The sequence below is a fragment of the Malus sylvestris genome, chromosome 13 (genome assembly GCF_916048215.2).
Source record: "Malus sylvestris chromosome 13, drMalSylv7.2, whole genome shotgun sequence".
NCBI lineage: Eukaryota > Viridiplantae > Streptophyta > Magnoliopsida > Rosales > Rosaceae > Malus > Malus sylvestris.
This window is the reverse complement of record NC_062272.1, coordinates 39,188,555-39,204,010: the sequence shown is the minus strand read 5'-3', so window position 1 is coordinate 39,204,010 and position 15,456 is coordinate 39,188,555. Positions and strand designations below refer to the sequence as shown.

At 40.4% G+C, this 15,456-nt stretch overlaps 1 protein-coding gene across 1 annotated transcript; it reads left to right on the top strand.

The window, feature by feature from the left end:
• Positions 1 to 210: 210 nt before the first annotated feature.
• Positions 211 to 2,598, top strand: LOC126595476 (uncharacterized). The gene is made up of 3 exons (XM_050261757.1): positions 211 to 541; positions 710 to 1,935; positions 2,224 to 2,598. Exons 1-3 carry the CDS (start codon positions 211 to 213, stop codon positions 2,596 to 2,598), a joined length of 1,932 nt encoding a protein of 643 aa, XP_050117714.1.
• Positions 2,599 to 15,456: the final 12,858 nt, after the last annotated feature.

Below are 15,456 nucleotides of genomic sequence, written 5' to 3'. Positions count from 1 at the left end.
ATGGAGGTATATATTGATGACATCATGGTGAAATCCAAGACTGAAGAACAGCATCTGATAGACCTTAGGTAGGCATTAACAAGAATGAGGATCCATAAATTGAAGATGAATCTAAAGAAGTGTGCGTTTGGAGTGAAAGCGGGCAATTTCTTGGGATTCCTGGTTCATCAAAGAGGGGTAGAAGTGGACAAAAATAAAGCTCGGGCAATAATGGAGTCGCCTTCACCCACCAACAAAGTGCAACTTCAGAGGCTGCTGGGTAAAATTAATTTCTTAAAAAGATTCATTGCCAATCTAGCGGGCAAGATCCAGCCGCTGACTCCTTTGTTAAGACCGAAGGATAAGGAGAATTTCGAGTGGGGACCACCGCACCAAGAGGCTTTCGATGATATCAAAGCTTATTTGACTTCCCCGCCAGTATTGGTACCACCTCAGAGGGGAAACCCCTTAAAGCTATATATCTCTGCTTCAGATAAATCAATTGGGAGTTTGCTAGCTCAGAATAATGAAGGCGGGAAAGAGCAAGCAATGTACTACCTCAGTAGAATTCTGACCGAGGTAGAAACAAGGTATTCCCCAGTAGAGAGATTATGCTTAGCTCTGTATTTTACTGCCAATAAGCTGAGGCATTACATGTTACCTTGTCATGTGCACATTATCGCCAAGACATATGTGATAAAGTACATGTTGTCAAAGCCAATGTTAACAGGAAGGATTGGGAAGTGGATTATAACATTATCAGAATTCAGCTTCCAGTATGTCCCCCAAAGGGCAGTAAAAGGCCAAGCAATTGCTGACTTCTTGGCGGAGCATCAAGAATCTCGAGATGAGATAATCAATATACCGGGAACCCTGGAAGTTACTAATGTTTGGATCCCGCCAGGCAAAGGGATCTCGGGCAAAGATGAGTGGATCCAACAGGAGATAAGAAGAGTGGCTGGTTTATGGATTACTTCTTGGAAGCTGTATTTCGATGGTTCTTATACTCAGAAGGCTTCAGGAGCTAGGATTGTGATTATCAACCCTCAAGGGATTTATCATTATTACTCATTTCTCTTGGATTATCAAGGGAATACCAACAATCGAGCAGAGTATGAGGCCTTAATAATTGGTTTGGAAATCTTAATGGATCTGGGGGCAATGGAAGTTGAGGTGTTTGGTGATTCAGAATTAGTAATAAACCAGCTAAATGAGGAGTTCAATTGCAGACTTATCACCATGGCCAGATACAATTTGACGGCCACACAATTGTTGAGTTATTGGGATTCTGATATATCGGTGAGTCATGTTCCCAGGGGAGCCAACCTAGCAGCTAATGAGATGGCGCAATTGGCCTCAGGCATGCCAATACAGGAAAAAAGATATGGGTTGGATGTCGAGATTCAAAGGAGAAATCTTCCTTCTATCCTGGAAAAGGGATTCAGCCTAGATGTAATGGTTCAGGAAACTGAGATAGAAGATTGGAGATCGCCCATCATCCATCATTTGAAATATCCCTTCAGCAAGAAGAATAGACAGCAAGCAACTAAGTATGTCTTATGGGCGAAAGACCTACTAAGGAAGACTCCAGACGGGTTATTATTGAAATGCTTAGGCCAAGAGGAGTCCATGAGAGTGATGGCCAAAGTACATGAAGGAGTATGTGGAGCACATCAGGCGAGGACAAAGATGAGGTGGTTACTTAGGCGATATGGTTATTTTTGGCCCGACATGGAAAAAGATTGCAAGTCCTATGCCCGAGGGTGTGAGGAATGTCAAAGGCACAGTCATCTTCAACATGTACCCTCTGTGCCTTTAAATCCAGTAGTCAAGCCCTGGCCCTTCAGAGGATGGGCAATGGACTTCATCGGGCATATTTACCCGGCTTCTAGCAAGGGGCACACTTTTATCATTGTAGCAATGGATTACTTTACCAAATGGGTGGAGGCCTCGGCGGTAAAAACCGTAACCTCAGCTGCGGTCAAAAATTTTATTGAGACCAAGATTCTGCATAGATTTGGGGTGCCCGAAACCATAGTGACTGATCGAGGGCCATCTTTTATTTCAAAAAAAGTTGAAGAATTTGCAAGCAAATACAAAATAAAGATGATCCGGTCCAGTCCCTACTACCCGCAGTAAAATGGCCAGGCAGAATCCAGCAACAAGATTTTGGTAAACATTATCAAAAGAATGGTGATAGATAGTCCGGAAAAATGGCATGAAAAGCTGGGGAATACTTTGTAGGCATACATAACTTCCAAGAGGGCAGGTACAGGGACAACTCCTTATGCTCTAACCTTCGGGCAAGATGCAATGCTTCCCATAGAGATCAATGTGAGTTCTGTCAGAATTCAAAATCAGTTTGGGTTACATAGCGAAGAATACATCGAAGCCATGTGTCAAGGGATTAAAGACTTAGATGTAGCTCGAATTGAAGCTCTGAACCAGATTCAGGAAGGAAAGAGAGCTGTTGCCCGAGCGTATAACAAAATAGTGAAAGAAAAATCTTACAAGGAAGGAGATTTGGTGTGGAAGACAGTTCTTCCTCTAGGAGCTCAGCTTAGGGGCTTTGGAAAGTGGAGCCCGACGTGGGAAGGTCCTTTCATGTTAAATTCTTGAAAAGGTATTGTCCTACATTATGGGATGTTAGGGATTGTTACATCGAGGAGGATGCAAAGTAAAGCAGGTTTCGGGATGCTAAAGTATAGTGTATATTCATCAGTCATTCAAGAAGACAGAAAGACACAAGATTGTTAAGATATTGTTTATTTCATTTTCGACAAAATGGTGAAGTTTACAACAAATTCAATTTAATCCCGATGTACTACGTACGACTCCTTCCAGGTGCAATGACATCTCAGCTGGTTTTCTGGTATCTTCATAGGTAGAATCCGGTCAGGTGATCAAGTTGTACGGCCAAGACGCGCCTGGTAGAAGATCCTCAGGCAGAGTCATCACCATATATGATGTGAAGCCTGACTTATCATGACGACGAGCGGGAAGGCAAGTCTTCATGGGAGCACCGCCTGACCAAGGGTGTTGGAGATAGCAGGGTGTCTGACCAAGGGTGTTGGGGATAGTGGTTATTTGATGAAAACTCTTTTTCTCACGAAAAGGGAGTTTTAGGAAACCCCATTTGAATCTTAAAGAGCTCATTTCTCAGTCTTGGGGAGAAAACTAAGAAGGCAAAAATACTCAGGGTTAATTGAAGCGAGGGTTAAAGGAATTTGGTTGACTGAGCAAGAGGCAAAATCAAACCTGAATTTATAGAAACCCCAGAGGGTAACCCAAAGGTCGTGAGAAGAGCAAGAGACGCATGGTCGTAGGCCTCCTGTCCAGAAAAACACAAGTTCCAAGAGCGAGTATACAAGCATGCGGATATTCAATCAATATTGGCGCCTGGAATTCCAGTCTGAATATTGATTGAAGGGGGCACTGTTTGGGTTGAAACTTAAACTTTGGGCTTAGAAGGGAGTTGGCCCAAAAAGAGAAGGAAAAGCCCGAAGCTCAACCAAGACCTAGAAAGCAGAAAGGGCCTTTCCCGACTAGGTGCAGATCATTTACACCACTTGCTCACCTACCCAAGGGCCAAGTGGTATAGACCAACCAGCTAATCAGCCCAAAAGTACTTTATGATGGCAATACAAGTAAATAGCTGATGAGTCACTATCCTTCAAACTGCATTCGGGCAAGATTATTGCTACAGGAAGCCAAGCCAAGGTGGCTATAAAAGGAGAAAGAGAAGTCAGAATCAAGGACACTCAAACAAACAAACAAAAGTACAAACTCTGTTCAAAGCCAGATTTGCCTTCAAAACGAAGCTGTAGTCAGCCCAAGCCTTCATCCCTTTTGGGACAAACCTTTTGTAATAGCTCTACTACCCTGTTTAACGCCTGCTGTAGTATTGATTTTCTTTCTGCAAACTCACCTCCCAACCCCTTTTCTAAGCTTTCAAACCTTCTGTTAACCCATAAAGATAGGAAGTTGCAAGACGATCAGCCTTGCTCGACCTTCTTTGTTTTTGTCTTTTCATTCATTAGCCTAGCAATATGTTGTATACTTCAAGTTGTATCCAAGTTATTTCTAGTAATATGGCTATTAAAAGACTCTCAGCGCTTGAATCCGATTTGAATATGTCTTCACAGTTCAAGCCAGATCTAAGCTCTAAGCCCTTGGGCATATAAGATTTGATCACCCTAAAAAGTCCTTGGCCTCAAGGCATAAAAAAGAAACTGATGTGGACTTAACCCATCCACGACAAGCTTTGATAAACAAGAAGTCCAAAGTTACTTGGGGCGCAAGTAATTGACCTGCCACTTAGTTTTATTTCTGTTATATTATGATGACCATATAACGTTCGAGTACGGGATGAATTCTGATGGGAAGCCTCAAGGCCTATTCAAGGCCCCACAAAGGCACCTATTTGGATTCATCCTATTTCTCAGGCAAGAACATTAAGTACAGAAGGGGTTCTGATGGGAAGCCTCAAGACCTATTGAAAGCCCCACAAAGGCACCTATTTGGATTCATTCTGCTCTTTGAGCTCAAGTAATCAGAAGTATGATGGTTATAAGACCCATATAACCAACAAAAGGAACCTTATGTGTTTGAGTACTAAGTTAGTTATTTATGGGAAGCCTCAAGGCCTACACCTAAGGCCCCACAAAGGCACCTGTCAATAACTAACATAGTCTCTCGAATATATATAATTAAAACTCAAACATCCGTTCTACATCTGCCATGCTGAAGATGGTAGTGGCACGCCTGAGCAATTCAAAGTTAATCTTGATCGTGAGCCTCAAGGCCTACACCTAAGGCCTCACAAAGGCACCTTTCAAAGTTAACTCTCTTTCAGCCTTGCCTGACAAGCCTTGCCCGACAGGCTTTGCCCGACATGCCCGCCAGTAAAGCAGAAGTCCGACAGAAAGCATCAACCGACGCCAACCTCTCGGGGAACTGTGTGCTTGTCGGCCAGGAAGCATTCCCCACAGAAATTCCCACCATGAACACAATGCAATACGGTCTTTCTCTAATACAATACTCTTGACCACATTGTTTGGTTTAATAGTTTATTCATGTCTACTATCCAATGTGATTCTCTTACTTATATGATTACCTTGAATGTGATTTGGAACGACTTCCTAAATCTTATTCCTACTCTGGCCAGAGATTCTTAATTATATCATAGAGTATTCTCTCTCAAACAGTTTGAAGGTTAGAGATCCCTTGTTGCGCATTCACTTGCCTCCATGGCTAAGTGGCTTAACCCCAACTATGTCGTGAACACCCTCTGACGGAGTGACTTTGACATAGTCAAAGATCAAGGACCTAACCACAAGACAACTATCATGCCTCAGGTCAAATGACTACTTTGCATTATCCCAACCATGAGTTCTCATGTGACATGAGTATGAGAACTCCTCGTTGATCGTGTTCAGTGGACTCATTCGCTATTGAGCACCTACATGCTTGTCTTGGTGTCAATCACACCAATGACTCGAGACCAGTCACTCTCCCTAAGAGAAGACACAGTACGTACTGATCTTAACGGACTGTCAATGCCCAATTGGCAATCCTATGATCAGGAATGTTTAGGATATGTATACGAAAGACAATGGTCTCATGAATCTAACTTGTTTAAATTACATTCTCCTAATTACATATTCCTTGGACTTATCGTTTAAGCATATAACATTTATATGAATGGCTTAAAATAATAATCTTTGCCCTTGATATTAAACTATATTAGTTTAACATGTGAAATGTCCGTAAAGTATCATCATATGATTGGTTTTAGGGCACATTTCCAACAGTTGTGGGAGTCCCTACTTAGGGACTCCTATCAGAGATGCTCTAAGGGTGATAATAAACATGTAAATATTAGCATTTTCCCGTTGTCATTTTATTTATGATTCCATTACCAATTTCCTAATAACTACAACTTTATTCCTCCATACTTTGTATCTTTTACTTATATTAGCGAAAGAAGGGTGTTCTTGTTGTGGAGCTTTGGACTCTTCTCTTTTAGTGCATAAAGGTTTGAGTTAAACACAATTTAGTTGAGTTGTTGTATCCTGGGGGGGACAAGTCAAGAGATATATTGCTGCACCAGTTCGTGAGCTTTTGTAAAACTGTAGTGGGCTTCAATCTCCTTAAATAGAGTGAGATACATGTGCCTCAACCTAATTGTCTACGTGCTTTCTTAAAAGAATACTACAATTTTATTGTAATTTTCTTGTAATTTTCCCAACATTGTCTACATAATATTGTGCTTCAATTGTACTCGCGTATTTCTGATCTCAAATTTAATTTTTGTCTTTAGGTGTTTAGCCATCTCTTCTGCCTTGAGCTTGTAGAAGACGTCAATGAAGTTATCTTTGGTCATTGTTCTGCTTCTTGTATCAAGGAGGATTGCTTCTCTGAAGCCGCTCTTCAACTTGAGAAATCATTAAAATTGGAACACCAGGAAACAAGCCAAAGCATTATTGTTGAAGTTTCGGTTTAAGTTTTCTTGTATTTCTAATAATGTGAATGTACAAGGATACACATATATAAAAGAAAAGAGAAGAATAGAAGAACCAGTTACATCCAGCAGTCCTTAGGCTAAACCCTAGAGACCAGCTATACTCCTTAATTGAAGAAGATTACACCAAACACTAGATATTAGCCGTACTCCTTAATTGAAGGAAACCAACTACAAGACTAAGAAGAGATTTACACATGATCTGTCAGGAAACACAGAAGGTGTCATAGAGCCTATGATGCACCCATGATTTCTGGATTTGCATAATCAATCCTATGCAGCATCAGTCAATACTCCCCTTCAAGCTGGATCAAGGAGTATAATTGATCCAACCTTGCTGAGAAGATGTTGAAAATGTGCAGACGAGAGAACCTTAGTGAACACATTTGCCAATTGATCATAACTACAACTGAAGACCATTTTGATGAGTTATGACTGAGCTTGAGCCCGGATGAAGTGATAATTAACTTCAACATGCTTGGTTCTTTCATGAAAAACTAGGTTTGTAGCAATGTGCATGGCTGCTTGATCATCACACATGAGAGATATAGGAGTTGTACTCGAGAACCCTAGGTCAAACAAAAGACTTTTAAGCCAAATCCATTCACATGTAGTGGCAGCCATTGTTCAATACTTCACTTCAGCACTAGAGCAGGCAATGACTTGTTGTTTCGTACTCTTCTAAATAACAATGTTGCCTGCAACAAATGTGCAATAACCAGTGATGGATTTTCTGTTGATTGCACTACTTGCCCAGTCAACATCAGTGTATGCATAAAGATACCCTTATCGTTGGAATGGTTATTACGCATGAGGATACCCCTATCGATTGACCCTTTGAGATAGCATAGAATCTTTTTAACAAAATTTAGATGTTCTACTATGGGTGCATGCATGAATTGACTGACTAAGCTCATAGCAAAGGTAATGTCTGGACGGGTGATAGTAAGATAGATAAGTTTGCCAACCAATCTTTGACAATAGGTGATATTCTTGAGTGCCTAACCATCAGTGGTAAGCTTAAGTTTACTGTCAATTGGGGTGACAACTGGCTTGCAATTGGTGAACTTAGCTTCCTCGAGTAGATCCATGGCATACTTGCGTTAGTTGAGAAACAAACCCCTTTGAGAGGTTGCCATCTCAATGCCAAGAAAATACTTCAACTTTCCAAGATCCTTGATGGCAAAGGTTTGATGTAAGGAGGCTTTCAAGGCTCTAATTTCATATGCATTGTCACATATGATAATAAGATCATGTACATAAATAAGGACCACTAACTTCCCACGGGCTCCATTATGTACAAACAAGGAAGAATCGGCATTACTTATGAGAAAACCTTCCCTTTCCAACACTGAACTAAGCTTGGCATACCAAGCTCTTGGTGATTGCTTCAAACCATAGATAGCCTTGTGTAGTTTGCACACCATGCCATCCTTTGCTGGAGAGTAACATGGATAGGACTGATGCTGCATAGGACTGATTATGCAATTCCAGAAATCATGGGTGCAACATGGGTTGCACGGCACCTTCTGTGTTTCCTGACAGATTATGTGTAAATCTCTTCTTAGTCTTGTAGTTGGTTTCCTTCAATTAAAGAGTATGGTTAATATCTAGTGTTTGGTGTAATCTCCTTCAATTAAGGAGTATAGCTGGTCTCTAGGGTTTAGCCTAAGGACCATTGGATGTAACTGGTTCTTTTCTTCTTCTCTTTTCTTTTATATAGGTGTATCCTTGTACATTCACATTATTAGAAATACAAGAAAACTTAAACCAAAACTTCAACATGGTATCAAAACAGTGTCATCCTTGACCTGTCTCTACCCAATTTTTTTTCTGCTGTTGTTCATCTTCAAGCTCCAGTAATGGCTGAAGAAGGCTAGGGTTTATCAATGTTAGAGTTGAAGCACCTGAGCCTTCCACTCAAGCACATGAAGCATGGTTATGCAAGGACCAACTGGTCATGTCTTTGTTACTCAACAACATGGAGAAGCATGTGGCTAAGATCTTTAGCTATGCTGAATCCTTACAAGATCGATGGAAGTCTGTGAAGGACATATATGGGAACTAGAATAATTATGCTCGTGTGGTCCAGTTGAAGAAAGATATTGCATGTATTCAACAAGAAGGAAGGACCTTTGTTCAACATCTTGGTGTCCTTAAAACCATGTGCAATGAGCTGGATGTGTATCTTCCTCATATCACTGATCCATCTATTCTTCTCAAATGTGCTGAGGAAGATAAGATATATTAGTTGCTAGGAAGTTTAAGCTCCGAGTATGAAGATCTCAGAAGTCATGTTTTAATGAGCACGTAGCTGCCATCTTTTCAAAATGTTTGTGCTACTGTGCAACGTTAAGAATAAGAAAAAGGGTGATGAACCAAGAGCCAAGCCACAAACTACCTGAGGCTCGAAAGTATGCTGCAAACTACAAGTAAACTGACAACAACGTGTAAAAGGGGAGGAATCCACACTTCAAGTGCAAATACTGCAATGCTACCGGACATGTGGAAGAAAGGTGCTGGGAATTACATCCAGAGTTGAAACCTAAGTTCAATAAGAATATTAGGTCAATCACTCCGAGAGCATCACAGATAAGCTCCTACAAAGCACAACATGTTGCAAATCATGCCTCGAGCTTGATTAACCATGGCTCATTTGACTTCACTACCAACCCCTTATCTCTTATCAACGAGTTTGCAGCATATCTTCAAAGCAAAGGGCATGGAAAGGTTGTACCAACTCCTAAGGTGAACAGTGACAACCACATTGCACTCTTGGCCAGTTTGCTTGGTTCCTTGCTAACCATGACCATGTTCATCCTGATAAAGCTTCAGGTATCTTCAATGCTTTCTCCACTGCACTTCAAACTGGTGTTGAACCTGATGGTTGGATAATCGACTCAGGTGCCAATGATCACATGACAAATAAAGTTTCAAACTTGCATGACTTTCATCCTTTTTCAAAGCCTTCTCAAGTGTCCATTGCAAATGGAACAAATGTTTCGGTGATGGGCAGAGGAAAATTAAATTTGATGTCAAAAAACATCGAGTCTAGTGCCCTATATGTTCCATCGTTTCCCTTTAAATTACTCTCCATAGGGCAACTCACCTCTACTTTAAAATGCACTACCACTTTCTCACCAACTAATGTGGTATTTCAGGATTGTATTACCAAGAAGATGATTGGTGAAGGTTTCTTTCTAAATGGCTGTGTTATTTTTGCAAGAAGTCCCATCTTCCTAAAGCTCTTCAAGCAAACTTAAGTAAACCCCAGGATCAATAACTTTAGCATCAAAGACTAGGTCATCCATCCGAAGTTGTTTTGTCAAAACTATTTCCCATGTTTTGTCACCCATATTTTAAGTGTGATACATGCCTTTTTTCCAAATTTGCTAGGCTACCTTTTGGTTCTTCAATGTCCAAGTCTAGTACACCATTTGAAATGGTACACACTGATGTATGGGATCCTACTTTTGAATCATTAGAGGGTTACAAGTATTTTGTTATATTTGTGGATGATTACACTCGAATCACTTTCCTTTATCTCATCAAATCTAAAAGTAAAGTTCCAACTATTTTTAAAGGTTTTCATAAGTTTGTTGTAACACAATTTCACTCAACTGTTAAAACCTTGAGATTAGACAATGGCACTGAGTTCTTATCCAAAATCATGACTCAATACTTAAGTTCACAAGGAATTATTCACCAAACAAGTTGTGTGGGAACCCCACAACAAAATGGGATAGCCAAGAGGAAGAATAGAGATCTACTTGAGAAGACTCGAGCACTCATGTTGCATGTGAATGTACCCAAAAAGTTTTGGTCATATGCAATCCTTACAGCCACCTATTTAATCAATGGGCTTCCTAGTCGTGTTCTAGGTTTCAGAACACCATATGAAACCCTTAAAGACAGACCAATAAACCTGTCACACTTGAAAGTTTTTGGTTGTACTTGTTTTGTACATGTGCAAACTCGACATCGTGACAAATTGGAAGCTAGGGCAGTCAAATACGTGTTTATGGGGGTACTCCTCCACCCAAAAAAGGTATAAATGTTTTAATCCTGTCACTAACAAGTGTGTTGTATCCAGAGATGTTCGCTTTGAGGAAGAAACTTCATTCTTTAAAAAGGGTTCTACTTCATGTAAGGGGGATCTTTTGTGTGACTTGTTTCCATTACCTATATACACTGAGTTTTTGCATCACGATGATTCCTTAAAAGGCAATGGCAGTCAAGAGCAAGAAGTCATGTTGAAAACGACAACTTCAATAGTTTCTCAACCCAACTCACAAGGAAATGGTGATCTTGAGGCTACACCTCAATCCTTCACTCATCAACCTTCTCAAGATGTTAGAATGAATCCACCTAGGGAAAGGAAGGCTCTTGCCAAGTTTGTAGACTACGTTACTTATGCTTCTAGACATCCCATCTTTGAAGCAATAAGTAATCACAGTTTTTCAAAATCTCATGTGGTATTTCTTACTGCAGTCTCAAATCTTGTAGAGCCTAACACTTTTCAAGAGGCCAATCTCATCCCTTATTGGAGGAAAGACATGTCTGAAGAACTTCAAGCTTTGGAGGAAAATTGTACTTGGAGTATCATTCAATTACCTCCAGGAAAGAAGGCAATTGGGAGTTGTTGGGTTTACAAAACTAAACTCAAGGCTGAAGGCTCAATAGAACGACACAAAGCTCGGCTTATTGCTTGTGGTTTCACCCAAATCTTTGGGATTGATTACAAAAAAAACCTTCGCTCCAATGGCAAAAATGAACAAAGTGCGTGTGCTACTTTCAGTTGCCGTCATTTATGGTTGGTTGTTATACCAGATGGATGTTATGCTTTCCTTCATGGAGAGCTTCAGGAGGAAGTTTACATGAAAATTCCCCTAGGTTACTCTCCAGCAAAGGATGGCATGGTGTGCAAATTACACAAGGCTATCTATGGTTTGAAGCAATCACCAAGAGCTTGGTATGCCAAGCTTAGTTCAGTGTTGGAAAGGGAAGGTTTTCTCATAAGTAATGTCGATTCTTCCTTGTTTTTACAGAATGGAACCCGTGGGAAGTTGGTGGTCCTTATTTATGTAGATGATCTTATTATCACATGTGACAATGTATTTGAAATTGGAGCCTTGAAAGCCTCCTTACATCAAACCTTTGCCATCAAGGATCTTGGAAAGTTGAAGTATTTTCATGGCATTGAGATGGCATCCTCTCAACGGGGTTTGTTTCTCAACCAACACAAGTATGTCATGGATCTACTCGAGGAAGCTTAGTTCACCGTTTGCAAGCCAGTTGTCACCTCAATTGATGGTAAACTTAAGCTTACCACTGATGGTGAGGCAGTCAAGTATGTCACCTATTATCAAAGATTGGTTGGCAAGCTTATCTATCTTACTATCACCCGTCCAGACATTACCTTTGTTGTGAGCTTAGTTAATCAATTCATGCATGCACCCACAGTAGAACATCTAAATATTGTTAAAATGATTCTACGCTATCTCAAAGGGTCCATCGATAAGGATATCCTCATGCATAATAACCATTCCACTGAGATTCATGCATACACTGATGTTGACTGGGCAGGCAGTGCAATCGACAGAAAATCCACCACTGGTATTGCACATTTGCTGGAGGCAACATTATTACTTGTAAGAGTAAGAAACAACAAGTCATTGCTCGCTATAGTGCTGAAGGCAACATTGTTACACCGAATTTCATACGTATAAACAATAATGCATAACCTTTACAAAAATGTAAATTCAATAATCATAAATATTTCATAAAAGCAATTTAAATAAATCCCAAATTCTCCGTAAAATAAATATAGAAATCCATAAGGCATAATATAAATCATGTTCAAATCCTGAAATATGAAATGCATGCTATACTAATAGGTATAAAATATTCAATTTGAGAAGGGGTCCACTCACAGTTATTCTACCACCGGGATGCCGCTTGAACTAGGGAAGACAAGGTCACTTCCTACCGATGCACCTAACCACAATTAGAGACCAATTAATAAAACTCTACTAGAACGGTAGAATTTGGGAAAATGGACAACGGATTCGGATTTGGCATGTAGAAAAACCTAAGGAGGGACCTCGAGTTCCACCACACGTCGTCACAGGGCAGCTGCCCGAAAGGCCACGTGCTGAGATAGGTCACCAAAAAAGTCATCGGCGGCGCCGTGGATGATGACGTACATAGTACCTTTAGTGGAGGTGCGTGTGCTCCATGCCCCGGCCATGGCAGCGCCCACGCGCTGATCGTTGCAAATGGGTTTCAGAGTTGGGTCGGGTCGGATATGGGCTTGGGTAGTTGGGTTGGGCCAGTTATTAGGTTAGGCCTGGGTTGGATCCAGGTTGAGTTAATGGGTTTGGGCCTGGCTAGTGGGTTAACAAATTTGGGCTGGATAATAGGTTGGGCTCAGTTTGGGTTACGGGTCAAATCTACCCGATTGGACTGGTGAGTCATTGGAGTTTCACCAGAAACTGCATAATTGCACCAAGAGTTTGCAGGGGGTGATCGCAATCCAAAATTCATGAATTACAAGTCAAAACTTATAGAAAACATCAATGCAAGGTTCGAGGACTTACTCATAGTAGATTTAGGAGAAATAATGGTCAAATCCACCTTGGATTCGACGAATTTTCCTCAAAGACCATTTGCTGGAAACAAAGACCACAAAATGCATAGAGGTTAGAAACCTTAGATTTCAACTCAAAATTCACATGCAGAGCAAGAGAACGATACCTAGTTTCCTTTTGGATTAATCTTAGTTCTAATTGGACTCAAACTCAAAGAGTTTTCACTTGGAGTTCACCAGAAAAACTGCACTAAGAGGAGCAGCTTAAGTTCTCCTTCTTCCTTGGCTTGATTCTCACACACAAGACCAACAAAAGATTCTTCAGACTGTGTTGATTCCAAATATGGTGATTCCGAATTTTTGTTTGATTGTAAAAGGAGGTGGTGGTTGGCTTCGGTGGTTTTAGAGACAATTAGAGAGGGAGGCTGTTACAGAAAAGAGAGGTGAGGGAGAGAGTTTGAGATATTAGAGGGAGAGAGCACGGGGAATGAGGAAAGTGGGGTGTGGCAAGCTTGGGTTCAAGAGTAGTGATGATGGTGCTCTCGGTTACTAAAGAGAAAGTTGTAGAGTATTGTTGAGAAGAGAGAGAGAGAGAGAGAGAGAGAGAGATAGAGAGGGTTCTAGATAGTGGAATGTGTCACAGAGAGAAAGAGAAGAAAGTGGCCCGGAAGACATTACCCAACATAAGGGTATATTTGTAATTTTATACATAATTTTTAAAAACAGGTTGTTATGCCTCAAGTTTGACGTAACTGAGTAGTGAATGACTTTTAGCATCAGACATATACTCTGCATCATGCATTCCCTAGGAATGGCGGGCATAGTCGGTTCTACATTGAAGTGACGTGAATTAGAGGAAATCTTAGTGGGATAAGTCTAGTTGAGATCAATTGAAGATCAGAGGCTATGATGGTCCTCTGGGATTTACGTTCCTTAGGAATGGCAGGTAGAGGCATACCTATTGGGAGATTACTCAAAACATCCGAAGTCTGTGTTAGAGAAAATTATGGAAGCACTAGTTATAGGCAAAGTTAGTAGGTATATGTGGGGTATACCGAATCTGTTTCTTCGGGCTTGTTGATTCCGCTGAGGGAATTGGTGTGGACCCTTAGGAAAATTTCCCGGTAATTGTTTTAGTGACAACATTCTTGCTTACTCCAACAATGAGGTTAGTTCAGTAAACCTCAACAACCAGCTTTATACCAAATTTCTCAAATGTCGACCTCTTAGATTTCGTACCTTTCTTGGGAGACAAGAGCGTAGCAGAAAATATTTTTACCAAATCCAAGGTTGTGATAGTTGGAAATAAAAAATTCTCTCGAGTGTCGTGAATGCTGAAATAACATTGGTCTTGTTGTATCTATCGACAGTTATCAACGATTCCTTGACCATATCTTTATTTCCATTTTCTTTGGCTAGGAAGAAGTCGATTTTGTTAAGATGTTGGTTGTGAACGAAGTCTTCAACAACTGAAGTGTTGTTTCACTTGACTATTATTCCTACACCTTTCGATGACGTCGATCAATTTCAAATCCTACAATGATGCTTTATCGAACGTGTAACTGTGAGCTGATGCAGCATGATTGTGTAATGCTCATGCCTTGACATTGGAACTGCATGAAGTGAACCATCCAATCTATGACCTAGAGTCTACAATTATCGTTCTTACTTGAAAACTCTCTGTGGAGAAATGTGTTAGATCTTTATCAACCTCGCAAACTTCCTATTTATTTTCACTTGGAAGGAAAAAAATCTTAGACAACAGTGATGGATAGGATATATCAATGACTACGATTGCACCATCGCGTACAACCCTGATTATGCAATTGTAGTTACTGACGACCGCATTAGAAAAACACATAGGTACCGAATGCTCTTCAATCAGTTCTATTTTCAACTTTTGCGGAACACTCGAATACTTTAGTGACACTGCTTTTTGATTATCAAGAAACCTTGTTAGCTAATTTTCAAGTTCTACCTTTCTACCTTTGGCTTGAGATGACAAGGAATTGTTTAGTCCTTTGGCATAATTCTTCATTATCGAATTTATCACTCTTTGACGTTTTGGGCTGCACTGGCTTTGTTTGTAATCCCAGATTCACCCCCTTGGTACTAAAAGATATTTTAGTCAATCTTGGGTCACTCATATGTTCTTTGTATCATTCTAAAGTAGATAGATTGACCAGGAGGACCACCAGACATTGAAGTTTTTAGTTGAGATCATCAGTCCTTGAATTGCCCAATTAGCAACTTAACGAATGAATCTTCACCATTGGTAATTTAATATTCTTGAAGCTACCGTTGTAACAAATTCTAGTATATTTTGGTTTGGGAAAAATCTAACTTTCAGTCCGTCAGCTTTCAT

What these genes read in the sequence shown, in the direction of transcription:
- LOC126595476 (XM_050261757.1), top strand. Translation starts at nt 211, where the DNA reads ATGGAGTCGCCTTCACCCACCAACAAAGTGCAACTTCAGAGGCTGCTG. An exon ending in GCAAGCAATGTACTACCTCA is followed by an intron (nt 542 to 709) that starts GTAGAATTCTGA and finishes CAATGTTAACAG; the next exon opens with GAAGGATTGGGAAGTGGATT. An exon ending in AATGGGTGGAGGCCTCGGCG is followed by an intron (nt 1,936 to 2,223) that starts GTAAAAACCGTA and finishes AATACTTTGTAG; the next exon opens with GCATACATAACTTCCAAGAG.